Genomic DNA, 27,326 nt, shown 5'->3' on the forward strand with positions numbered 1-27,326 from the left:
AGTTTCCAAAACGGTTTTCAGGACATTTTGAACTTTTCTACCACAGGAGAAGAACCTCAGTTAAACTCCTGCTTTGGAAGAGTCATTCACTGAATGTGGTTTCTATCCTTTCTTCCTTCTCAAAATACTCCCAACAGCATCAGACAACCAATTGTTGCTATGGATGACGAAACAAGATGTTCCACGTGCAGAGCCATGAAATACAGACATTTGGGATTTGTGACAAAAATAGAAAATATCCAAATTTAGAAAAAAGACAATTTCAAAGCTCACTCCTCCTGTTGCGTTCAGCCAAGGGAAGCTCCCTTGCACATGAAGAACAGAGATTCCAAATACAAGGAAACACTTCCCAATTCCTTCTTCCCCACCCCAGAGTTCCTGCCCAACCCTGTACAGCTGGGGATGATCCACCTCCACAGTCACAGAATCCCAGAAAGGTTTGGGTAAGAAGGGATCATAAGGATCACTCAGTTCCAGTGAATGGGATGTGATGCACACAGGAAAAACAATGTCCTGAGATCCTGCATCCTTAATTCCCTGAAAGTGTGACATGATGCAGTGTAAATAAGGAAATTGTGTGTTAGGCATTATTAAGAACGGAATGGAATCAGTATGTAAATCCATCCTCACACATGCTAAGTAATACACACAGCACTGGGCATTCCTCCTCTTCCTCCTCATCCCACAAGGGACAGGCAGAACTGGAAAAGGTACTGAGAAGCTCAAGGATGATCAAAGACACAGAGCAGCTTGCCTAGAACAAAGAAATAAGGAAGGCTTTTCCAGCTGGAGCAGATGTTATCAGTGAGTGGACACTGGGCAGTGCTATTTGAGCTGGCCTGAGGAAGTGGAGCAGGGAAGGGCTGTCTCTGTTATCCCAGGATAACTAGGCACCAAACCAACTCCAGAGCAGCAGCCCAAAATAAACACATGGCTAAGCCGGGGAAATCTTCTCCCCAGGACGCTGTCCCTGTCACATGGGTCACACAGGCAGCGGATAAATCTCGGGAAGAGCGAGCCATGAGGCACTAGTGAGCAAAGCCAGGGATCCCTCTGGCTCCAGGAGCCCTTCGGACACGAGCCACTTGTCCCCAGCACGGCGCTGGCTGCCAGTGGCCAATGGATTGGTCTCGTCTGTGCACTCCTGGCCACGCTCAGGAGCCACACAGGGATCTGGAGAGGCCGGGAGCCTGCCCTGGCAAACGTCCTTATGCAATGCATCCCACGTGATCCCTTTGGAATAATCTCCTCCTTTTTGTTTATCAATGCAGCCACTCTACAAGTGGCTGGGGAATCACTTTCTCCTAAAAATATCAGAGACTGATGCAACACTCCCGTGCAGTTACATCTCCGAGCTTCCCCACAAACCCCTGCTTTGCAATCCCACTGCTCCCCTCTCCTGACCATACATCCCAACCCAGCGCCAGGCACAGATACCAAGAACTCCATCGATCCTTTACTCTGGGCTGGAGCCTTGTGTAAACAGCTCACCAGGCACAGACCTGAAATGCTCTTCCCTTTCTACTACAGCTAGTATTTCTACTCACATCATTTTCTAATCTGCTCTACCAGACCAGGGTCAACATCTCAGCCCAAGCCTCTTGTTTGGGGTATGAAATAGGCAAAATGCTTTTGGATCATCTACCTGGACTTGTGCAAAGTGTTGGAGTCCAACAGCACAAGGACTGGAGCTGCTGCAGAGAGTCCAGAGGAGGCCACAGAGCTGCTCCATGGCTGGAGCCCCTCTGCTCTGGAGCCAGGCTGGGAGAGCTGGGAATGTTCACATGGAAAAGGCTCCAGGGAGAGCTCAGAGCTCCTGCCAGGGCCTAAAGGGGTCCAAGAGAGCTGGAGAGGGACTTGGGACAAGGGATGGCGGGACAGGATACAGGGAATGGCTTCCCACTGCCAGAGGGCAGGGATGGATGGGATATTGGGAAAGAATTGTTCCCTGTGAGGGTGGGGAAGCCCTGGCACAGGGTGCCCAGAGAAGCTGTGGCTACTTCTGCATTCCTGGAAGTGTCCAAAGCCAGGCTGGACAGGGCTTGGCACAGCTTAGCATAGTGGAAGGTGTTCTGCCCATGGCAGGGAGTGGAACAAGATGCTCTCTACGGTCCCTTCCAACCCAAACCACGATTCTCTGGTTCTGTGTCATTCATGAAGTGGTAACTTTGTCAGATCCATCCTCAGTGCCATTTCTGAAGTTTCCAGCACTGCACATATTATGAACAAGTAACAAAGAGCCCAAGCCACCCTCACACCCCACTAAAGCAGAGGAATTACGCAAACTCCAGCTAAACCCTTCAGCACAGCCATGGATGCTCTCTGTGCACCACACAAGGCCATCACACGCTTGCACTGAAGGACACAGCATTCCTCATGCTGCCTGCAATGAAGGGCCCTTCTCCCACTGCAATTACCCTGCCCCAGCCATGGTCAGGGACCCACAGCACGGGAAAACCTCGTCAGCAATGACAGGTCACTGTGAGAGGAGGTAGGGCTGGAGGGGCTGAGAGCTCTGCCTCAGGGCCCTCACTCAGAGCATAACAAGTTATCCTCAAATTATTCCCTACAGATGTTTATCCAACATGCTCCTAAGCAGTCAGAAATACATCCACAGGTCCCAGGTGTCAGACAGGTTTTGGTAACATTTTCCCTGGGCCTCTCCCAGCTATTTAACTCACTTCTGTTCCCAGTGGGCACAGCCAGCCAGCCAGCCCCAGCAGTGGTACTTGGAACCATGGAATTGCTGAGGCTGGAAAAGCCCTCTGAGCCCATTGAATCCAACTGCTCCTCCAGCACTGCCAAGGCCACCACCACCAATTTTCATACCCAAACTTTCACCTCTCCCTCGCCACACACACAGGAGGTCATCAAGTTCCTTTAATTAGGAATTACACCTCATCAATTATCCTGATGCCTGCAGCGGTCTCTTTTTGCTTGAATCCCAACCTCAGCACTGTCCTTCCTCATCACCAGCCCATTTTCAGGCCACGTTTAATTGCTCAAACCCGTTCCCTGAGTCACACGTGCAGCCCTTCCCTGCTTTATGCCATTTGCAACTTGAATATGCACAGTCTGTTTTGCCACTCCAGGGATGAGTGAGACCCCAGAGACTCTCAGTGCCCCTCTCAGTACACCCAGGCCCATTAATGAGGCTGTTACTGCTGCCCTGAATACACTCATTTAACCACCATTTTATCCATCATTTAACCCTTCTTAGGCTTTGGGTTTGTTTTAATGTCACCTACTCGAGACACTTATTTGGATAAAAATCAAACCTTAAGAGGATTCATGACACACAACAACTTTTCTGCAGCCAGAAACAGTCCTGGTATCTTATCCTGCAAAGAGCAAACTCACCTTGCCAAGGAAGTACCTGTGGCAAAGCACCACTGGCTATTCCGCACTCCCTGTGCCTTGTCAGGTGTTTTTCAACCATTTCCCACTTGCTCCAGGATTTTGGGATGACTACTACTCCCCATTCTCTTTGTCCCACTCTTTCACCTACACCAACTGCTTGCTCTCCTCCAGGCTTTAAAAACATCACCGACTTTCCATGCCTCAAAAGACGCCTCCTAAAGCTTTTCAGGCCTTTTTTAGCCGGTGCTTTGAGCACACAGACAAAAATACCTCCCTGAAATGACAGCTTGCAAAGCTGCTCTTTCTTTTTGGAGCCTAGCACTACCACCAGTTGCTCACTGAGAGTCAAAGGTGCTGAACACTCCAGTTTTGTGGATGCCAGACATTGAGTTTTCCTCTCTGTTCTTTCCTCCACCACCTTCTTGCCATGAGGACATTCCCAGAATCATTTCTGTGTCCCTTGATGCTCTCTGACAGTCAGGTTTGATTTTTATCTTAATCCTTCCTTTGTGGCCTTGCTGCTCTTCCAACGAGGAATGGACACACCTCTGGGTTTGAATAACCCCAACTGCAGGAGTGCTGAAAGCAACACCAAATCAGCACTTTCATGATTTCTGCGCAGCTCCAGCTCTGCTTTTGTGAGGCAAAGTTCACCTGGGAAGCACCCAGAGCCATTCACCATCCCTACACACTCAGTGGAGGTTCACCCTCTTCCTCAATTATCTTTCACCTCAGCAAATGAGGATCTGAGCTGAGCACAACTCCTGCCCTGTTTCTTTCCCTATGGCTGGGGCTCCTCTCCCTGCAGAAGATGCATTTCCTGGCTCAAAATTCTCCTTCAGAACAGAAATCAGCATTGGTTAATGATCAATATTAGTAAATAAGACCAAAACCAAACCAACCTGTTTAATGTAGGCCAACACATTCTGTCTGGATGGTTTGGAGTTTATTTCTGAAACAGATTAATTCAAAATTCAAATTCATGTCTGAATACCTGAACTGCACCTTCTCTGCAACTCTGTTTTAAAGGATGTGCCACAACAGATGATTCCATGCTTCACTCCACAGTTTGACAGGGCAGGGACAGTTAAGGAGGGCAGTAACACCTTCAGGAGTGCCCAGGACAGGCAAACATTATCCATGGAAGGAATTGTGGCTCCTTTCCCAGCCCACTCCAGCCCTAGGAGCACATAGCAGGTTCCCAAAACCCTTCCCAGGTAAACCACATCCATGTAAACTCTCTAAGCAGAATTCTGTGTTTTCCAAACCCACAGCCCATATAGGGTCCATTTGCCTCCTAGAAGAAAATCCCTCCAAAAACCCCTCAGAAATAACTTCTGAGTACCATTAATCACCCCTGCAGCAAAGCCCAGCTATCACTGGCAAGAGTTTCCTGATTTGCTGTAATTAGAGCTTGGTCAAACGAAGTTTATCCGTTAAACAGACCATCATTTCCCTGAAAAATACATTGTGGAAACACAAACCAACAGTCTTCCCATTTCAGGGGGAGGACTGGAAGTGTAGCACCGGTTGGGTTCCTATTAACTGAAGGGTTTCCAAAACTCGTGGATGTGGCAGGAAACCAGAAACGTGCCCTTGGCTCTCAGGGGAACACATTCTCCACACAGACCCAGTTAGAGTTTCAGTGGTGTTTCCACCCTGGACTCTGGAATTCTGGAAGTTCTGTCCGTCAATCATGTCATTACCAGGGATTCCCTTACAGGCAGGATGTGAAGGGTGACAGAAGGGAGACAAACCCCATAATTCTGACCATTTATCCATGCAATAAAAAGCAAAAAAGAAGACATAACCCTCAGCATGTATTTCCCTGCACCGTTCCCTCAAATAAGTCCCAAACCTTTAATCAGGACAGTTTCCATGGCTAAAAAGTCTGCACTCCCAGATCTTTGGGGCTTGCAAAGGTCCCTGAGAGGGCTGCAGGGACACAGCACGGTAAGGTGACGCACCTGCCTGGGATTGGTTTTCCACATGTCCTGGGTTACAGCAGGAACACCGGGCAAGGCTGAACACACCAACTGCCAGCACTTCCAGCCCCGAGCAGGAGCCTTTGGCATCTCCAGCATCACACACAGCTAAACATTTTCCTTTCTAATCATCACCAGTTAGGAAGCCAGGCTCAGGAAATCACTGCACTCTTTCTTCCAGATGGAGAAACGATCCCAAAATTCCTCTGCGAGGCAGCAAGTCCCAAAGTCTGACTCGGACATTGTTTTTGTAAACAAACCAACTATTATTCCTTTATCACAATGCTCCATACAAGATTAATTCAGATTTTCCCAACTAAATGCAATCCTTCTACCCCTCCCCATTGCCCACCATGCTCTAGCTCCAGCTGAAATCACACTTTTCCTGGAGGGAAAAACTTTATTTTTACCCAGTTATGCCAAAAGGCCACAACTGTTCTGAGCCATCAGGGCTGGGTCTTCACCTGAGAATATGAATTAAAAGATTCCCTCCAAGATGACCACCCTTAATTCCCTGTTGCTCCCTGTTCTGGATATCTTGGATGTGTGCAGCAACACTTCCAGACGTGGAAACAGCAGCTGCACCACCATAGAACTGCTCAGTGTTCCTTAAGCCTTTCTTTCTCACCCTTTAATGCACTGCACAAGGAGGAGAAAGGGATTCAAAGGAATTATAATCACAAATATTAGAGCCAAGGAATGCCCAGAGAGCTGCTTATACACCTCCTTCCAATCTCACAAGCCCCTTGTGCCCCTGGACCCTCCGTGCTCCCCAGCTCCATGGACTGTGCTCCCATCTCCAGCCAGAACTCCCTAGAGAAAGTCTCTTGTAAAAGGGAAGGAAGGAGCCTGCAGCTCCCTGGCCCTGAAAGGACTCCCAGGGCTCAGGATCTGCTGGAAGTGCTGTGCTGCTGCTCCTCACCTACTACACTCCACTACAGGCAGGTAAAGCTATTTTTGTTCCTCGAGCTGTACCTGTTCTACTTTTTAAATTCTCATCAGAGAGAGGGGGAAAAAAAGGAGGTTTTTGGTGCATAATGATCCAAACTCTGACGCCAGACAGGCCCAGCAACCCCCTGACTGAAAATAGTGTTGAGTAACTCAGTGAGAGCCTGACTAATTCATTCATCACAGTATTCTGACACTTAAAATAGTACTTTAACACTCCTGAGACAAACCCTGATTGTTCCTGGCTCTTTTGGGATGTTATATTTGAATCATGATTGGAAAAATAAACCACACCAAGTTGTACCTGGAAACACAGAGCAGAGCTGGTTTGGGGGAAGTTGTCGGGGCTGTGCCACACGTTCAGGGAACATCCCGGGGTGTTTTCCTCTCTTCCCAATCCCAGCCAGCTAATCTCCTTTCTGCATTACACAACAGCTCGTGTAATCCCAAATTTACCACCCTAGTCCTGCCCTCACAGCCCTGGTTTCACAGAGAGGGAGCTCACGCCCCATCTCTGCCCCTCGCATGAAAAGAAACTTGGTTTGTCTTTCAACACCGAAAAACACGTGGGTGCTGCATTCAGGAAATTCTGGCACTAAGGCAAAAACCTTTCCGGCGTCCTTTCCTCGGGATTCTCCCAAACACAATCCCAGAACTGCCTCAGCATCCCAAGAGCTCCTTGGTCATTATATTAAAAATAAAGATGTTTATTCTGATTTGCACGAGAAAATCAACTCCTAAATTTTGACAAAATCCCAAAGTTTAGGGTGATTCAGGGGGCTAGATAAATGCTGAGCCAAGTCCCCAGAGAACCAGAGCAACAAATCCTTCTGGCTCTGAAGTGCTCAGTGACCCTGTATCAAACCTCACAGAGTACTTTATGCCCCTGTCCCATCGTTCCCTTTACATATTCCATCATTTCAATCTTTTCCCATAAGACATTTTCTCCTGATCCAGCAGCAGAGGTGCTCAACCCTTTCCCTCCTTTCCCCCTCTTCACTTTGCACCACTGGTGCCCCAAAACTTTCTCCATCTCTCTGTCGATTCCTGAATATGGACCACAAAGACAGGTAATTATCCCGAGGGAAGATATTCCCAGCACAGAGCCAAGTCCCCAGAGAACCACGGCAGAACATCTTCATGATACAAACAAGCCCCATGGAATCAAACATTCCACATTCCCATCATGCCCTTTCCGTACTCCCTCATTTTAATCCTTTAACATAAAGCATCTTCTCCCCGTGCTGCAGCACAGAGGGATTTAACCCTTCCCCTGCTCTCCCCCTCGCTGTGCACCTCTAATGCCCCAAACAGGAGTGTTTGGCTCCTCGCTCCCATCATTCCCTGTCGGTGTTGCTCCCGAAGCTTACCCACAGGCACGGCGGATGCGGCGCCGCGAGCCCGGCGCGGGGAGCGCGCGCCTTTCCCTCACGCGCCGCGCTCGTGCGGCTGCGGGAGGGGAGCGCGCGCCCGCAGCCACCGTGAGGGGAAACTGAGGCACGGCGGGGCCTGCGGGGAAACTGAGGCCGGCGAGGGGTGCCGAGGGGTTATTTCCGCACTCGATCGCGCTCCCCCCGCCCGCCCCGCTCCCTTCTCACCTCACCGGGAAGCGGCTCCTTCCTCACCTCCGCCCTTTGACCTCCCGGCGGCCTCGTGCTTCGTCGTTGGGGGAGGTTTCTTGGCCTTTTTTTTTTTTTTTCAATGTAGGATGCTATAGGCTTTACTAGCTCTAAACCCGCGTTAATCCTTGTGCTTTTCAGCCCGTTCCCGGCCCGGTTTCTCCCACCCCCTCCCGCCCTCCCCCCGCTGCCGCCGCCGCCGGGCCCCGAACGCGCGCGCGCAGCGCCTCACGTCGGCCACACCCCCCGCCGTCGGCGTGACCACGCCCACATCGCTCTAACCACGCCCCCAATGGAGCGCTTCGTGCCCAATATGGGCTTTATTTGCATGGCCACGCCCACAGGCAGGGAGCCGCGCCTTTGTTTGCATAATCACACCCTTATTTGCATATCCACGCCCTATTGCCGCCCCGTTTGGACACGCCCCCTGGTCCCTCAGGCCACGCCCCCGGAAGCGGCGCGGAGGCGGCGGGAGCACGTGGAGAGGGAAAGGCTGGATGCGGCAGCACCGGGAAAGGGTCGTGAGAGGAGAGGCGGGCACCGGCCCCGCTGGGGTTCAGAGGGAGCGCGGAGCCGCCCCATGCAGCCGGGAGTGGCGGGAATACGCGGATCAGGCGCTGGGAGCCCTGAGGATCCGGTGGTCAGGAGTTAATGAGGGGTGGATTGGGCATCAGGAGCCCTGGAATATCCCGGGGCACAGCCGATCTGCAGGGAGGACTTTGCACCGGCAGCCCTGTCTCGGTGCTGGGGACAGAGGTGACTGATACCCGGGAACAGAAGTGGACCAGGCACCGGGTACATGCCATGGGAAGGGGCAAGTGATACCCGGAGGCCAAGGGATCTTTCCTTCTTCCCCAGCAATGCCCCTCCTCTCCTGCCAGCATAGGCATGGAGTGAGATGCTGTAGAACACATTCCCTGCTCCTTCATCTCCGGAGGCTGAGCACACCTAAAACAGCCTTTCCAGGGCCCTTCCTATAGCTGTCAGACTGACACTTTCCAGGAGTCCCTGCTGCCGGCAGCCTTTCCCCATGTGACATTCCCTTCTCCCAGGGACCTGCAGCCCTGTCCCACCAGCCCCAGCCTTGGTGGCACTTCCCCTGTTTGCAGCTCCCTCCGAGGCCAAGGGAATGGAGAGCTGAGCCCTCAGCCCAAGTCCCACCACATTTCTCAGCGTTGCCCAAGCTCTGGCTGACATACAAACACTGCCCGTGGCAGCAGCCCTGAGCACGCAGCTGGTGGCTGACCCTGGGCAAGGCCATCCTGTCCTGCCATGGATGGCATCACTCCTGACATGCACTCTCCAGCTGCCCTCCAGCAACGTCAGCTCTGGAGCAAGGCCTTGGCCCGGTCACAGCTGTGCCAGTAGCCTTGGCTCAGCACAGCTGCCCCCATCGTGTCCTGATGGCCAAGGCCACTGCTGGACAATGGCACAGGTACTGGGAATGCTGTGTTTGGTCTTTCACTCAGCAGCCACCACAGGTTTTACCTGCCTTTTCCAGGGGGAATCTCCCTGTCCAAGCTCTCACTGCTGCAGGCAAGGTGGCTCATTCCAAAGAGCTTGGATCCCAGGAGACACCCCTGCATGAAGGGGTCAGGCTGAGGCTCCCCAGACCATTCCTTGGATACAGGCACTGCTTAAGGGCAGAAAGAGCCAGGCAAAAGCCAGCAGTGATGTCACACAGCGACGCCACACGGTGACCCTGCTGGTTTCAAAGGAGGGAGGCAGAGCCCGGGAGCTAGGCTTTGGGATCTCTCCAAGGATAATCATACAGATCTTACTCCAATTATACACCATTCTATGCCCATCGCAGCTGCATTTTAAGCAGCTGCAGTGCCAACAGCTACTAGTACTCTCATCCTCCCTTTGCAGACTGTGACAGTGCACTGTCCCCTGGGCACTGCCACCACACTGGGCCAGCAGCCGTGGCAGTGGACACTGCCACTTCCACAGCAGAGCACGGAGAGAGCCAGGGGACACCAGGGACAAGTGATCCAATAGCATATACACGGCCTGATTCCCCTCCCACGTTCCTTGTGGCTTTGCCACAAACCCTGGAGACTGCCTGGCTTCCCTGGGCTGTCATGAGCAGCAGACAGAGCCCTGAGCACACCAGGGCTCCCAAAACTCTAAGGCAAAGCACACATTCCCAAACCAGCATGGGATGGGTCACTGAGTCTACATGGAAAAAGCAGGAATGTGTCCCACTGCCAGAGTTGCTACCCCAGCTCTGGAGCTGCAAGGACCTGGCAGGTCACTCTGAACTCTCACAAGTGTGTGGGATGTTATATATCTCCCAAGATAAATGGGATATCCCAGCAGGAGCATCGACCAGGAGACCTCCAGGCCTGAGCTCTGCTCCCAGGGTTGCCCTTGCAGCCATGGGGAGGGTCCTCTCCTCATCCAGGCTTGGGAGATGCCCATTCCTCCCCCCTGCTAAGGAGCTGGTGGGGAGCAGTTCCCACCCAGAGATCCATGGTTACTTAATCACTGTACCCTTATCACACTAAAATTAGAGATTATTATTTTTTAAAAAAAGCTTCAGTACAGGCAGGTCACATAACTTTGTCAGGTTTGGGATGAGGAAGCAATGGCTGACACGGAGACTCACAGAAGGGGTTTATCCAAGCCCAAAGCCATGGATGAGCTTGGGAAGCCACAGGAGATAAACCAGTCAAGGCAGCACCCAGGTCTCAGCACAGCCAGCTGAAGGGCTACACACAGAGCTACAGATTCACCAACTGTGTGGAAACTGGAGTTGGGCAAATCTCTGCCAGCCAAAGCTGGGAGCAAGGGGAGGATTGCGCCAGGCTCCCAGACTATCCCTGCTCCACCCGCTCTGTGTCATCTCCTCCCGTGCCAGCGGGAGGGAGGGCATGCTCCCTCCGTGCAGTGCCAGGCACTGCCATGCCGTGCCGAGCACACCGGAAAAGGTGAGGTGAGGCACACCCAGCCCGCAGGACACCCCCTGCCTGTATTTACATGCTCTAAGGGCCATTCTTGCAAATTCTTGCTCCCTTTCTTGGCCTGAGCGTGTTGGGAACAGGGTGGGAGGACAAAGGGATGCAGCAGGCCCTGGGCAGGCTGATCCCACGTTGGCACCGTTTCCAGGTGTGTCTGAGCTTCCCTCCTGGGTCAGTTTGCTGTTCTGCTCTTGGAAGGTGCTGGTGGAGCTGCCATGCTGGTGTGGAGGCAGGGACATTCCCTGGCTCACTCTGCACTGTCACAGTGTCACAGGACTGCAGCCGACAGCCCCCTGGCAAAAAAGGTGACGTTCCGGTCCTGGATCTTGTACTGGTAGATCTGGACCACATCCTGCTCCGCCGCCTGCCGCAAGGACAACCTCTTGATTATCTTAATCTGCAAAGGGAAAGGAATAGGAATATCATCCCTTTGGCTGCCCAGAGCATCCTCACCCCCCATGCCTCTGGCTGGCCTGCAGGGAAGGAAGGTCACTGATAAATAATCCATCAGCAGCTTCCTGTCCCTGTGCCTTTGGTGGCAGCCCCTGCTGAGGGATCACACCTGCCAGCTCTGCAGAGATCACCACAGGCCAGGCCCAGATCCACCATTTGGGGAAACTTCCCAAGAAAGTTTGCCATCACCGTGAAGTGGGAGCAGCCTGCACTGCAGCTGCTGTATAAACCCTGGAGAACTTCCAGAGATGGAGAGTTCCCAGGTGGCAGAATGTCCTTGGATATCCCCACAGGAGTGCAGCCAGAGCCATAAGAGCCCAGGTGCTCCAGCAGATCTTAGTGCCCATGGGATTACTCCTCAACGCTGCAGCCCAGGCTAGCCCCAGGCTATCTCCCACAGCCTCAGGGCTGTGTTGTAGGTGACAGGGACACGTGCCACCTGCCTCTGTCGTGCCTCACCTGCCCATGAACATCCTTGCAGAAGCCAGTGGCCAGCCCCTCTGCCCACAGGATGAGGTCACTGTGATGACACATGGAGTTCACAACCAGTTCATTCTCCTCATCTTCTGAATCCTCATTGCTGTGAACCAACACCACGATGTTCCCCTGGAATGGGAGCAACAGGCAGGGATGAGCCCCTGGCTGGCCCTGGAGGTGGCAAGAGGAGCTTTCACAAACACCCCATCTAAGCTCCTCATGCACCCCCAGCATGGTCTGAATTCCACTAGGAAAATAACCAGCAGCTGCTGCTGGAGAGGCTGGACATGCCCTGGCCAGAAACCCCCCATACCCTGGGCTGATCCCCCAGCGTGGGCAGCAGGGGATGAGGAGATTCTGCCCCTCTGCCTCACTCAGATGAGCCCACACCTGCAGAGCTGCCTCTAGCTCTGGGGCCCAAATCAGAGTTGTTCCAGCCCATTGCATAACTGATCTTTAAGATCCCTTCCAACACAGGCCATTCTCTGGTATGTAAACACTGAAGAGCTCACTATACATTGTGTACACACACACACATATATGTATGTGCAGTCTAAAAATACCTCAAGCCTTTGTAAGGAGACAGTGTCTGGCTGAACCAGTCTGTCAGGCCAGGTAGATGGCACTGACTGAATTCAGAGCAGGTAAATAAAGAGGTGGCCAAAGGGCCGCAGCAATGCTCACACCCTCACAGCTCTGACAGGGAGCAAACACCTACCCAACACACCAACTCTATTAACAGCCACCCCAAGAGACTCTGCCTCAGCCCATGCAAGTCACCAAGGACTTAAAATAACACGAGTTCTCAATCAATTAAAATGTACTTTAAAGCTTCAGAACACCTCAGACAGAAATAGCAAAGTGTTAGTGTGGTTTCTCATCTTTTTCAGCTCTTTGGAGGTAAACACTCCCTGCAAGCAGATCATCTCCTGTCAGCACGTACAGCCCAACACCCCGCGCCCTGTGAAGTGCAGGCTGACAACACCCAACACCATCAGCTTATTCCTCACCCCTGCAGGGAAGTGCTCAGGGAGGGGACACTGCCTGGGATGGCAGAGTTTGGATGTGACTGTGACCACTTCTGGCTGTGGTGCTCTCAGGGGTCTCCACATTGCTGGGAGATCTCTGTAGATCACCATACCCCTTGGGAACCACCTGAAGCAGTGACACTAGAGGGTGGTGGGAGCAGGCACTGGGGTGCCCCCCAAGGGACCCTTCAATTCTGTCCCCTAGGAGACTCACCTGCCCCATTTCCACCCCACCCCTGCCCTCCCACACACACATGGGTGTGGGTAGGGATCTCTGGAGAGCCAGGAGCTCCAGAAAACACTATTTTACATCTCAAATCCCTGTTCATACATCAGGGACACAGAGAACCCTCCTCTGGGCAGCATCTCCCAGGAATCCAGCTAAACAGGAGACTGCACAGGTACTCAGGGATCCACACAACTCCCAAGAGTGGCCCCAGAACGATGATCTGAACTCCCTGGACAGACACAGGCTTCCGAAAACCTCATCATGGTCAGATGGGAAGAGAAAATGAAGCCAGGCTTTGCTCTGGAGGCTCTGTGCACAGGCAGGGCACAGGGGGAGCAGTACCTTCAGCTGGTAGCACACGGACATGCGGCAGTAGTGGATGAAGTCCAGCACTGCCACTGGTGCAGCCCCCAGGCTCAGCAGGACACTGAGGTCATCCACCAGCAGCACGGGGCCTTTCCAGGAATCACCATCACTGGGAGTCAGGGACACCCGGACAAAGTCAAACAAGGCTCTGAGGTCGGAGGTGCTCCCACTGGAAGAGATGAACGAGGTGTCAGGGGCTTGGCATAGTGCATCCCCCTTCTCACCCACTGACCCAGTATGAGGATCACCAGCCTGCCCCCTCCCCGCTGTCCCCACTGGCGTCACAGTCACCAGGTCCTCACTGCCCTTCAGCTGCTGCTCCTTTACATTTTTGTGTGGTGAAAACCTCCTGCACTGCTCCAGGGATCCTGGAATGGTTTAGGTGGGAAGGAACCTCAAAGCTCATCCAGTCCCATCCCCCTGCCATGGCAGGGACACCTTCCACTATCCCAGGCTGCTCCAAGCCTTGTCCAACCTGGCCTCGGACACTTCCAGGGGAGTGTCTGGCCTTTGCTGAGCATCCCAGGGGATGTGGAGAAAATGAAGTGAGAATAAACCCAAAAGCCAGCATGGATAAAGCAGCACTGTTCTCTTGGATAAGAATAAAGCTCAAAATAATGAAAGAAGGGAATAAAACCACTTGGCTGGGGTTTCATTTGACACAAACCTGTGGAGTTGTGAAATAAATGTTTTTCTAGACCTGTGACATGCTTGGCAATGAGGATGGGGGTGGAAATTCCCCTAAAATTCTGGGAAGGGGGACAGGATCCCTCCATGAGCAGCAGGGAGGGACAGGCCAGGACATGCAGAGGGATGTACACAGTGCTGGTGTTTCCCCTCAGTTGGTGTCTGGCTCTGAGTCCTTGAGCCTCGGAGGTGAGCACAAAGGGCAGCAGGAGCAAGCCCTGGACCTTGGGTTGTGCTCTTCGTGGCAGGAGATGAGGGGGGAACACTCCACACACAGGCTCACCTCAGAAACTGCAGAGGACTGGGCTGTCCTGGCTGTTCCTCCTCCCCAAACAGGAGATCAAGACAGGACTTGAGACCCTCCAGGAAGACAAGCTGTCCCTGTTCTTTGGCAGCTGCCAGACTGACTCCCTTGAGAGAGGAAAACATTAGGTTTCAGAGTGAACACTTCTGGAAAATGGTGCACACGGAACCATGGGGGCTGACAGCCAAATTTTCATTCTTATTCTAATCAAAGCTTATCTAAATGTGCTGATAAAGTCAGTTCTTCAGGGATGAAATGGGCACTTCTGTTACTGTCACGGGTGGCACATTTGCTCTCCTGTACCTTGCCAGGAGATAAAAAAACCACACTGATTTGGGGGCTCAAACATCCTGGATTCCTCTTGGGTGGCATGGGAGAAAACCAGTTGCCTATCCAGAGGCAGGGAGAGGATGGCCCAAGCTCCTCCAAGGGCCTGCTGTGAGCAATTCCCTTGCCTCCCTCCCTGGGTGGTGAAAGCTTTTGTTTTTCACTATCTCCAGATCATGGCTGTTGGCACAGCCCACACAGCTGAGGCAGGCACTGCCTGGATCCGGAGAGTGCTGTGGGATGGGCATCCCGATGTTTGCACAACACCTGGGAGAGAGCAGCCAGGACTCCCACGGGAAGCAGCAGCAGCCCTGACTCCACTTGGAGGAGGAGGAGGGACCATGACAAACGCCTGGGGCTGCAACTCAAACTCAGCAGGCTCTCAGCCCTGCCTGGTGGTGAGGCAAATCAAAGAGCCACATGCTGGGAATGTCCAGCTCCAACTGAGACATCCCAGAGCTGTAGCAGACACAGAGAAGACTCTAACTGGAGATCACAGAATTCTAGAAAGGTTTGGGTTGGAGGGATCTTTAAACACCATCCCTCTGCAGGTACAGCCTCCATTGGACGAGGCTGCTCCAAGCCCTGTCAAGAGGTCAAGCCCATCAGCCTGGAGAACAGGAGGCTCACAAGAGACCTTCTTGCTCTCCACAATTTGTTCTCAGAAAGTGGTCAGGCATTGGAAGGGACTGCGCAGGGCAGTGGTACAGTCACCATCTCTGAGAAGATTTAAAAGCCTTGTGGATGTGACACCTGGGGACATGGGTTAGTGGTGGTCTTGGCAGTGCTGGGGGACAGGTGGACTCACTGATCCTTGAGGGCTTTTCCAACCTCAACACTTCTATGATCATGTGCAGTGCAATTAGTTCCTGAAGCACTGGACTAGGTGACCTTTTCAGATGTCTTCCAACCCAAACTATTCCTTTATTATCTTCCCAGGCTCAATTATGCAGCACTATCACTTTGTAATATAGATATTAAGAATAATCTGAGGCCTGATTGAACTCTTCTGGCATCTGTTCTCTGATTTGAATGGAAGCTGCTTGGACTCCCAGCCCTGTGAATGCTGCTACCTGAGAGGAATGCTTCTTCTATTTTCCTTCTACTCAGCTGGGAAAGAATGTGTGCCTGAATGCTCATTTCCTCTTCAAACTCCCCCTATAAAGTCATAGACTTTTTTGACACTACCCCTCAGTAACAGCTTCAGAAATATCACCATTATTGGGCAATTCCAAGCACACACGATGGAAAACTTCCTAGCCAAGGACAGAACCACCTTTATATGTCAGGTGAGGAGCAGGCCAGCAAAGAAATACCTACCATGCCATAAAGGAGGGCTGGGCTGCACAGCAGCCTCACAAACCTCATTCCCTCAAGGCTTTCTGGAGTCCACAGCACTGGGAACCTGCTGAAATTCTCTGACTAAATTCACTATTAGTATCAGTAACCCAGCAACTGATTTTACCTTTGCTTCAGCCATTTCTTCCTGCACACACAAACTTTCTGTACCTCAGATCTGCAAGAAAACAGTGTCCCCTCTACAGAGGGGAATTCATTGCCGTGACACCAGGGCCTGCCTGGGTGACAGAGAAGGGCCAGAGAAGGCAGGAACAGTGTGCATCAGACCAGAAATCTGACCCCCTCAGTGCCATGGCGTGGACCCATCAAGTCCGGCCTCATTTTCCAACAGGGGAACCAGATCCCAAAGAGACCTGGACTCACCACTGCAGTCACCTGCCACAGCAAACCTCTGCCTGTCCCCCTGTTAGCACCCCACCCAGGGTGACCTCTGGAAGCAGCACAAGAAGCATCAGACAGCTTAGAAACAGCGGGAAAGTGCTCAGAACAGCCAGTGGCACCTTTGTGAGTGCACAGACAGGACTGCTGTGCCCGCGGCAGTGCTGCTCAGTACCCAAACAGCCTGAAAGCTTTCACTCTGTGCCAACATCCCGCTCCATTACCCCGGAGCATCGGGACATTATCTCTGGCATGCTGTCAGCCATCGACCCAGCCCAGGAATGCTCCTGCTCCTCTGGGGAGCTGCTGGAGCGTGGTGCCCCCCGGCCTGCCTGCAGTGACAGCCCCTCAAAGCAGAGCTGCTGCTCACCGATGGCCATTCCAGACAGGAAAGCAAAACAGAGGACAGAAGGAGGACAGAACAAGGAATGAAGCGGGAAGGAGCTCCATCAGCAAACACAGCTGGGGGACAAAGTGTGGCCATCAGTGATCAGGCCAGGCCATGCCCTGCAGGCTGTGAGCTTAGAGTAGGGGACAGGGGACAGGAGAGGGGGACCAAATGGGGACAAATCTGCTTTCCCTTTGAACCAAAACAAACTTTGTACAAGTGAGGGTGGGAACACCAATCTGGCAGGGTGCCCTGGCGCTGTTTGTCCTGATATAGCCCTGCATGTTCTCTGCAAGGTCAGGGCCAATAACACTGCCTACCCCTTAAAATGAAGTGCAGATCCTCAGGAAAAGAGGACACAGGCACAAAACGCTAGGGAAGTTTTTTCTTGCAAATAAAAGTCCCAGCGTTTAGCTAACACATAAGGAAGTGGTTTGGGACTTGTAACACCTGACATGCTGAGAAAACAGCAAGTCTATGGAAGCGTCACTTCAGCTGTGTAAAAATATACATTCTATCACCACACATGAGTGCTACAAGTGTCACTGTAAAGACACTGGCTCCAGGAGCCTTCTCCATGGCCTGGGACAGAAACGTTGCTCAGTTCTGAAGCTCTTCCTAAGCGCACAATCATAGAATCACAGAATCACTGAGGCTGGAAAAAATCTTCTGAGTCCATCAAGCCAGCCATTCCCCCAGCACTGCCAAGGCCACCACTAACCCACATCCCCAAGTGCCACATCCATGTGGCTTTTAAATCCCCCCAGGGTGGGGACTCCACCACTGCCCTGGGCAGCTGTGTCAGGGCTAGACAGCCTTTTATAGGAAGAAATTTTCACGATATCCAGCCTGACACAACTTGAGGCCATTTCCCCTTGTCCTGTGCCTGTTCCCTGGGAGCAGAGCCCAACCCTCCCTGCCTCCAGCTGCCCCCTCCTGTCAGGGAGCTGTGCAGAGCCACAGGGTCCCCCTGAGCCTCCTTTTCTCCAAGCTGGCCCTCCAAAGAGCCCTTAGCTCCTCCTGCTGCTCCAGACTCTTCCCCAGCTGCATTCCCTTCTCTGGACATGCTCTGCCCTGTACCTGGGGACTCCACAGCTGTCCCCAGGACTGGAGGTGCCTCATCAGTGCCAGCACAGAGGACAAGCACTGCCCTGGGCCTGTGGCCACACCAATACTCATACAAGCCAGGTGCCCTTGGCCTCCTTGGCCACCTGGGCTCATGCCCAGCCAGCTACTGGTCAGCATCATCCTCTGCTCGGAATGGTAATTGATGGGAAGGCAGGGGGCTGCTATGGGACAGACTGTTGTAACCACTTCCTGGAGCAGCTGCAGCCTGATCCCTGCTCCCAGCCAAAATGGAGAGCTCAGAAGCTGCTCTGGAGCTCACCACCAAACAAGAGGAGATGGAAGAGAGGACTTGGTCATTTGGTGGAGTGTGCAGCTCACCTTCCTGCACAGCTCAGGTACCACTGAAATCAAGGCTTGCTGCAGCCAGGCAGTGACATCCCACCAGGTCTCCAGTAGCAAGTTCTAAAGCAAATTTAAGAGTGAAACTAGCGTGCCAAGAGCCACCTTTTCTGAGTCTGACATGCTCATCTGTGCAAAGAAGGATTAAAGCAAAGATGTGATGGGAATTCAGATATAAATAACTGATGTTACGACCTCCAGCTCCTCAGAGCTTGGGAGAAATTCACTGCAACGACCACAGGGGCACCTAGGAAGTTGCAATAGAGTGACTCAGAGCTGAGAGCAGCTCAGTGCTTCTCTGAGCTGTGCTTATCACCTCCTTCGTGGCAGCCACCTTTTGTTCAAGTATCAGACAGCAAATCACCCCCATTTGCATCGCACGTGTGCTCCAGCTAATCCTCATGTTCCCTCCCTCTTCAGCCTCTCCCACGAGGGAGATGTCAGCAGCTCCCATTAACTGCACACTGGGAAATCGCACTGCATTAGGAAACACACTGACAAACACCATCCTGCTTCAGGAGTAGGCAAGAATCCCGTATTTAACAGCACAATCTCTTCCCCACACCGGCTGCTGCGCCCCATTTCCTGCCTCACTCAGCAAGTTCCCCCCTAGATTTCCTCCTCTCTGCACCACAAAGGCCAGGACAGCTCCGTACTCGTGGGGATTGGTTTGCTCAGCCAGTGGGATCTGTTCTGCAGGGGAATCACACCTTGAGTATCCACCTGTGAGTTACAGCAATGTAGGGGAACAGTGTTTGCTCATCCCACTGCATGTACCCTGGGCCACTGATCTCCTTTCAAAAGGCAGAAACTGAGCAGTAAATAAAACACAGTTGTTTAGCAGCACCATGTTTACAGTGGGGAACACAGTAACTGGTTCCTCAACACCTGGGAGTCTTTATGAGCAGCAGCACTGCTGGAATTCCCAGCAGAATCAGAGGAGGGAGGACCAATGCAAGCCCTCATCCCTCCAGCCCTGGAAGGTCACCTGGACTTCCCACCTGGAGTGTTTCACCTTGGAGTGTTGTACAAAAAGCTGAGTGAAGCAGTTTGGAGCTCAGAGAATTTGCTGACATGCAGAATTACCCTGCCTGCTTTGTCTCTGTTTCCTCATTTCAGGGTACACATAATCCTTGCTCAACTCACTATGGGAAGGAAATCCCTAGGAATGTACCTGTGGCTCCTCAGAGAGCTCAAAGTGATGGCTCAGCCCAGAGGCCAAAAGAGGCACATGGGTGTCCTTGTGAACAGGTGACACAGCCCTTCATCCCAAAGTAAGCACAGGACAGGGGACAAAGTCACCTCGGGAGCTGCTGCAGGTGTACAGCAACCCTGGGAACACCAACACCATGGCATTTTCCTCCCCAGAGCATTAAGGAACCTCCACCTACCAGTCTGGGCCTGTCTGGGGAACACTGATCCCCAGAAAACATTTACAAGCACAAAGCAAGCAGCAATCCAGCTCCTGGCAGGGCAGAGCCTGTGGGGCACCTCACAGCCAGGTTTTTGCCCTAAGGTGCTCTTCTTTATCCCTCATCACAGGAGCACCAATCCTGACTGAACCCACCAAGACCTGGAAACATTTCCTCACACACAATTCCCGCTCCCCATTCCCATTCCTTCCCTCCCAACAGAAACCACTGGACCTGTAACAATGAACCTATGCCAAGAGACTCACCAGTTTCTGCGCCACGATGTTGTAGTGGCTGAAGGACTGGAGCAGGGCCACAAAGCAAACCTTGCAGCCAGCTGGGGAGGGACAAAAGCACACATTAGCAGCTCCACTTTGCAGCTGACATTATCGAAGCTCATAAATCACAGCAGGCAGACCACAGATCTGCCTGGAAGGACCTTGAAATGACGCAGGTCTGGACAGACCCTCCCTTGCTTTCAGTTCTCATCCTTCTAGAGGACATCCACATTAGGGAAAATGTTAGATTGAAAAGAGAGGGAAAGAAGGAAAAACATGACTTTTAAAAGTAGAAGGCCCATTTTCTGCCTCATGCCAGGCCAGCTTGGGACCTGCTGACCCTGTTTGTTGGTGTTACTGTAATGAGGCCAAGGGCTGGCCATGACACTGAACTATTGAAACCATGGACATGCTAAAAATTCCCATTTTGGCTCTCGTAGGGCAAATGACCTTGAGTGGAAAAACACACAGAATGTGATTTTGGAACACGGTTTGGGTATAAACACAATCCATGCTTGTTGGGCATGCATTTAAAGTGGAACAAGTCAGCGGCCCCAGATGAACCTCCACTGACCCCTTCAAAGCTCCCAAAGGTTTTGGGCACCAAGTGGACAACACAGGGGTGCTGAAAACAGGCAGTGCCTGGCAGGTCTCTTTGAACCATTCACACTGCTCCCCTTTCCATGGGATTTCCTTCAGTGTTCCTCAGTTCCATTAAGTAAAAAACATTTCAAAGCAGGGTAAAGCCCCAGCTGAGGCAGTGGCAGCTCTGGGGGGCAGAATGCCCTCAATCCCACACCCTGCCCAGCACTCTGAGCTCCCTTTCAGGCCTGACAGTACCGGATTTGCTGAGCTGGTGGATGTGCCAGCAGAAAGCTGGAGGAGTATTTCAGTCCAGCACCTGCACCACAAGGGCCAGGAGGTTACTCACCAAGGAAACTGCTCCCAGAAAAGTAATTAGACAACTTGCCAGGCTCTGCTTGTTTCTTTACTCACTCTGAGTTTATCTATTGTTAGTTAATCCTGATATGTGTAATTACATCATAAAAATGGAGGCAGTAACAGAATTGCAGTGAACACCTCCCTGTCAGAGGCTGTGATTTACAACCATCGCCATGATCTGTGATGAAACAAGACACAGAATTATGGGATGTACCCAAGGATACAGAGGAGTCCCAAGAACAAGTCAGGACTCGGATCCATAAATCCTGACCCCAAAGCTTTGTGTTAATCTGAGGATACCTGGATACCTCACGTCCTGTAAAACCAGCCTCTGCTCATGGAGCAACCCTGAAGGAACCTCCAAGGTTTCCCTGCCTCAGAGAGTGCTGCTGCTGACCCACCTCTGAGGTAGAAGGAGAGGAAGTGGTGCACCAGGAAGCTGCCATCTGTCCGGGTGTCGCGCAGCAGCGTGAATTTACCCTGGAAAAGAAGCAGGAAAATAACAGAGTAAGGTGAGGGCACAAACTGCTCTTGGTAGACAAGACATTGGCTCAGGCTATGGGGAACTCTGCACTATTACTCAGAGAAAGAAGTGGACAAGCAGAGTTCCAGTTGCCTGTCTGTTTACAAAGGGATGCCAACACTTCCTCCGGACACAGCCCAGGGGAGGCATCTGAATCACAGCATTGCTGAGGGTGGAAAAGCCCTCTGAGCTCACTGAGTCCAACCAGTAACCCAGCACTGCCAAGCTCACCACTGAACCATGGTGCCACACATCCACCAGCTAAAAACCCTTGTGCTCAGCTGTGACCCCCATGCTCTGTGCCCACCAGATGCCACCCCCTCCCCTGGATAAAGGGATGTGCAAAACTGCGCTCCCAGTGCCGGCACATCCGGAGTCTCTGGCGCTGGACACCATCATCTTGGTGAGTTCTGGGCAATGTCCACCTCCCAGGTTTGTGTCATACTCCTCCAATTCACAGGTATCCTCCTTTGAGTGGCAGGGCCACTCACTCCATTCCCAGTCCATCCTCCCCCTGCCACAGCCAGCATTGTCAGTGTGTTTAAAATGTCAGCATCACTAGAGCTGTGGCTTCTTCTGTCCCCAAACAGCCCTCCCTGTCCTCTCTTCCAGGTTTACCTCCAACACGCTGCCTTCAGGGTAGAAAACCTTATCACCAAAATTCTGTAGTGCAGTAGAGATCTCAGCACAAGGTATAAATGTTGTTTTGATCAGGCAGGAAATTAATTCCGTTCATCAGTGCACACTCATTATCAGCCCCAACCTCATCAAGGTGTTTGTTTCCATTAAAATCTTAGTCAGGATGTTTCTTTAATCAATACAAATCATAGAAGGGCTGCTTGGAAACACAAAGAACTTATCAAAGTGGGGATTTTTTCATTCCCAAGAACAGAAAAAGCCTTTTGCAGCAACAAGCCGTCTCCACACAGGCAATTCCCAAGCCATCCGTCAGAACAAACTCCCTGGTGCCTTAAGCCTAAAGCGGAGCGAACAGAATGGCAAATATTGAACATGACTGCAGGGAACGCAAAGCAGAGGCCAGGGCAGGGAAGCTGCTCTGCCTCAGCCAGAGTGAGAGCTCTTCCCCTCCAGAAACGGGTTATGCCTCAATGGCTACTGCAGTGACAGGGACACCGCCCCGGTGAGCACCGCACCGAGACGTGCCCTCCATGGATGAGCCGGGAGGAGACTTGTGCTCAAACAGCACGAGCTAGACATTGAGGGTTTATCCGCTGCAACTCCATCCCCTTCGGCTCCCCTCTTCCCCACCAGAGCCCCGGGGAGAGCAGGCTGAGTGTTTCCCATGTCCCTCCCTGCAGTGGCTCCTGCAGGCTGTGCCAGCACGGTGGGATGTTGTCACTCCGAGCACACGGCATTTTGCTGTTCCAAACCCTGCAGCCATCAGCCATCAATCCAGCCAGCCCTCGCGGGGCTGTCACACTGCAGCTGCTCACACTGACAGGATCATTGCGTCACAGACACTGAGGGTGGAAAAGGCCTCTGAGTCCATGCAGTCCCCCCATCCCCCAGCACTGCCAAGGCCACCACTAACCCATGTCCCCAAGTGCCACATCCACACAGCTTTGAAATCCCTCCAGGGATGGGATTCCACCACCTCTCTGGGCAGCCCCTTCCAAAGCCTGACAAGCCTTTCCATGAAAAAATTTTCTCTGTATCAAAACTACCTCCCCACACACAGCTTGAGGCTGTTCCCTCTTGTTCTGCCCCTGTTCCCTGGAAGCAGAGTCTGACTTCCCCCTGGCTGCCCCCTCCTGTCAGGCAGTTGTGCAGAGCCACAAGGTCCCCCTGAGCCTCCTTTTCTCCAGGCTGAGCCCTTTCCCAGTTCCTTCAGCCACTCCTGGTGCTTTAGACCCTTCCCCAGCTCTGTTCCCTGCCCTGGGCATGCTCCAGCCCCTCAGGGTCCTTCTTTCTCCTGAGGGGCGCAGACCTGCCCCCAGTATCTGAGATGTCCCAGCAGGGCCAGCATAGGGGACAGGCACTGCCCTGGTCCTGTGGTCACATCAGTGCAGACACACCACACAGCACACCCACACAAGCGGGAAGCTGAGCAAATCTGACAGGAACCTGTGGGGCTTTCCAAGGTCTGTGCTCACACTGTCCTCACACAGCTCCATCACCACGCACTACAAATATCACATCATTTAACAGCTGGCTGGAATCAACCAGGTCCCTGGAAGTCCTCACAGCAAGACAAATTCTTCTGCTGAGAAGCAGGGAAGCCCTGGCCCCACCACCAGGATTTTGCTTGCTGTCCCAGAAATGCCATGGCCCCAGTGTGCCACCACAAACACACAGGAGCAGATAAAGACAAAATTCCATCTATCTGGGACCCAAAAGCAGTCACAGAAGTATCAGAGGACTCAGGTGGTGAGGAACCAGTCTCAGAATGGGAGATAGCTGCTCCAAAAGTTGGCTTTCCATGACCCTTGTGAACTGGACCAAGCTGTTATCCCAGTTTTTATTCCTTCTCCCTTCTCAGTCCCAGGAAGATAAAGCCTTTCCAAAGGCAAAGCCTTCCTGTAGCATCTTCTCCCTGAGCCCCAGCCCGTTCTGTCCATGCTCTGCCCTCACACTCTCAATACCTGCAGGCTATGAGGCAGAAGCTGCAGCTACTTGTCAGGAACTGCCAAAATCCCTTGGCAGGGCAGCAGCAGGTGTCACAACCCCACAGTGACATGGCAGATACACCCACAGACACATCCACACTGGTGGCAGCTCTGTCCACCCACCAGCCCTGCGGGGACAACACTTGTCAGCACCTGGAGAACAGCACAGACCAGCAGTGGAGCTGCAGAAATCGGGATGGCAGCGCTGGGAAGGAGAGCTTTGCAAAGTACTGACAGTGACAAGCACAGTGGGACACCAGGCCAGGCTGGGTGTCCTAGCACACTCCAGGGATTGGTGACTCTGAGGGGGACTTGCAAACACAAATACTCATGATTTACTACCAGAGTACACCAGATTTAATACCACGAGCCTGCATCCAAGGCATGAAGTCAGACTCCCCACCACAGCACCCAGAACACCACTTGCTGGGCAGGCAGACACACTGCTGTGACACCAGGATAAAGTGGAATCTGGAGTGTGCAGTGGGATGGGAAGAGCCAAGTCAATCCAAGGGAATTCCTCACACAGAAGGAATAGGAAAAGAAGTCCAAATGCAGGATCTTGAGGCCAAATCTTTTGGTTTTGCTCTGTGGAATATCCTGTTCACATCAAGGGGAGCTCCCTATGTCAGAAATGACGCTCCTGGAGGGCAGCATTCCCACTCATCCCACAGCTCCACCATCACACACACCTCAAATCACAGGCTGACAAACTCCACCAAGCACTTCTCACTTAGCGTTTCATGAGCATTAAAAACCCAACATCAAGCCAAAGCAAACACAAGGATCTGGGACTCTGTGCAGCCTCAGAATATCCTTTACTACCTCTGAGCCTCAGCCAACACCTCCACTAGGTCTGCCCTGAGCATCAAGGGCACTATTCCTAATTTTCCCAAGTATTGCTTCCCCATTAGACCAGCACTGCTCCACTTCAGGCACCTTGACAAGGAATGACCTCAGAGGTATCTTCAAGACCAAGGAGAAACCTGCCCTATTCCCATCAAAAGCTGGCAGTAGGGCAAGGGGGAAAACTGCAGACAAAGGGTGAAACTCAGACTTACAAAACAAATTATCACCCCAAACTCGCTTTTATCTAAGCTCCTAACTGTTGGAAAAACATGGAGTAACACGGAGCACATGGATAATATATTAATAATTATTGATGACACAGAGCTGGTGGTGTGGTCACATGCCAGAGGGAAGGGATGGGGCATCCAGAGGGACCAGGAGAAGATGAAGGAGTGAGTCCATGGGAACTACATGAGATTCAACAGGGCCAAGTGCAAGGTGCTGCCCCTGGGTCAGGACAATCCCCAGGATCAGCAAAGGCTGGGGGATGGATGGAGGGATAACAGCCCAGGGGAGAAGGACTTGGGGGTGCTGGTGGGTGAGAGCTGGACATCCCCCAGCCATGTGCACCCAGAGACCCTGTGCCTTGGGCTGATCCCCAGTGTGGGCAGCAGGGATGGGGGAAATTCTGCCCCTCTGAGCTGAGATCCCACCTGCAGAGCAGCCCCAGCCCTGGGGAACAACAGCACAGGGACCTGGAGCTGCTGCAGAGAGTCCAGAGGAGGCCACAGAGCTGCTCCAGGGCTGGAGCCAGGCTGGGAGAGCTGGGAATGTTCACCTGGAGAAGGGAAGGATCCAGGGAGAGCTCAGAGCTCCTGCCAGGGCCTGAAGGGGCTCCAGGAGAGCTGCAGAGGGACTGGGGACAAGGCATGGAGGGACAGGACACAGGGAATGGCTTCCCACTGCCAGAGGGCAGGGATGGATGGGATATTGGGAAGGAATTCCCGGCTAGGAGGGTGGTGAGGCCCTGGCACAGTTTCCCAGAGCAGCTGTGGCTGCCCCTGGATCCCTGGCAGTGTCCAAGGCCAGGCTGGACAGGGCTTGGAGCAGCCTGGGACAGTGGAAGGTGTCCCTGCCATGGCAGGGGTGGCACTGGATGAGCTTTAAGGCTCCTTCCAGCCCAAACCACTCTGTAATTCCATGACTGACGTTTTACCTGCACAGCTCTCACAGAGAGCAAGGGTGTTTAGTTCCAGTGTGAGTTCAGTAACACAAAACCTCCCTGGATAAAATAAACTCATTGATTTAGTGCCCTAAAGGGCGAGTTCCTCTAGAACATCCCGCGGCCCGCAGCAGTGCCTGGCAGCGAGTTTAATGCCCAGCTGTGTTTTTATTCCCCACACGGCAGCACGCACGCACGGACAAACCGCGGGAACAGAGCTCGGCCGCTTCTCTCCGGCGGATGCCGGAGCCAGAGCCGTGAGGGGCGGCGGGAGCCGGGAACGGGCGAGGGAAGGGCCGAAGGCGGCTCAGCTCCGGGACCGGCCGCGGCCGCCGTCTCCGCCTGAGGAGACCGTGCCCCTCCCAGCGTGCCCCGCCGCTCCCGGCGGCCGCGGCCCGTCCCTCCCGCCCTGTCAGCGCCCTCTCACCGCGTCCGGGCGCTCCGGGGAGGCCCCGAGCAGCTCGTTGAGCTCCGCGAACATGGCGGGCGGCGCGACGGGCCGCGGCGGGGAAGCGGCAGGGCGCTGCGCATGCGCCGGGCGGGGGGCGCCGCCTGCTGGCAGGGCGGGGCAGTGCGGGAACCGCCATTGCCGCCATTGCTGCCCCTGAGGGAGCGGCGGGCGCGGCGCCGGACCGCCGAGTAATTAGCGCGGCCGGATCGCCAATTAGCGCGGCCGGATCGCCAATTAGCGGGGCCGGATCGCTCATTAACAGGGATGGATCGCCGGTTAACGGGGCTGGGCCCGCGTCCCACCGTCAGCTGAAGGGCTGGATCCTCAGCCGTGTGGTTAATTAGTGTGCTAAACGGGGCTGGATCCACATGCCGTCGTTCATTAACGGGACTGGCTGCTCACCCATCGCTCATTAACGGGGCTGGATCCTCATCCCGGTGTTCAAAAGGCGCTGACTGGGCTGGATCCCGTTCCCAGTGCCAGTGCTGGCTGCCAGCTGGCCTGGTGGCACTGGTCACCCCGAGCCCTGGTCCCAGTGCCACCTGCCCCTGTTCAAACCCCTGGGTTCCTGTGGCAGATTTCATTCCTCTGGGAAGCATTTGGGGCATTTTGGGATAAGGGGATATTTGGAAAGGGCCTGTTACTCTCTCAGTGTTTTTTGTTTCATTATCAGCACGTTTGGGGAAGCGCTGAACATCCATCCAGCACCCAGAAATTATCCACAGCAGCCCCTGAGCAGTAACA

At 53.1% G+C, this 27,326-nt stretch overlaps 2 protein-coding genes across 7 annotated transcripts in view; both read right to left on the minus strand.

Annotated features, from left to right (window-relative positions):
* Positions 1 to 8,091, minus strand: part of SCAP (SREBF chaperone) — a 41,014-nt gene extending 32,923 nt beyond the window's left edge. For 3 of the 6 annotated variants that reach the window (XM_085050004.1, XM_085050003.1, XM_085050005.1), the window contains exon 1: positions 7,892 to 8,091. The gene's annotated coding sequence lies outside the window, so the exon portion shown is untranslated. The other 3 variants (XM_085050008.1, XM_085050006.1, XM_085050007.1) reach the window with 2 other exon arrangements.
* A 2,319-nt stretch (positions 8,092 to 10,410) lies between these two features.
* On the minus strand, positions 10,411 to 26,681 carry ELP6 (elongator acetyltransferase complex subunit 6). The gene is made up of 7 exons (XM_085050009.1): positions 26,559 to 26,681; positions 21,372 to 21,450; positions 20,017 to 20,087; positions 14,399 to 14,526; positions 13,405 to 13,597; positions 11,788 to 11,934; positions 10,411 to 11,272 (listed from the first exon to the last, which is right to left on the minus strand). Exons 1-7 carry the CDS (start codon positions 26,610 to 26,612, stop codon positions 11,144 to 11,146), a joined length of 801 nt encoding a protein of 266 aa, XP_084906135.1. The 5' UTR covers positions 26,613 to 26,681; the 3' UTR covers positions 10,411 to 11,143.
* Between the last annotated feature and the right edge of the window lie 645 nt (positions 26,682 to 27,326).

The sequence above is a fragment of the Lichenostomus cassidix genome, chromosome 2 (genome assembly GCF_008360975.1).
Source record: "Lichenostomus cassidix isolate B80296 chromosome 2, HeHo_3.0, whole genome shotgun sequence".
Classification (NCBI taxonomy): domain Eukaryota; kingdom Metazoa; phylum Chordata; class Aves; order Passeriformes; family Meliphagidae; genus Lichenostomus; species Lichenostomus cassidix.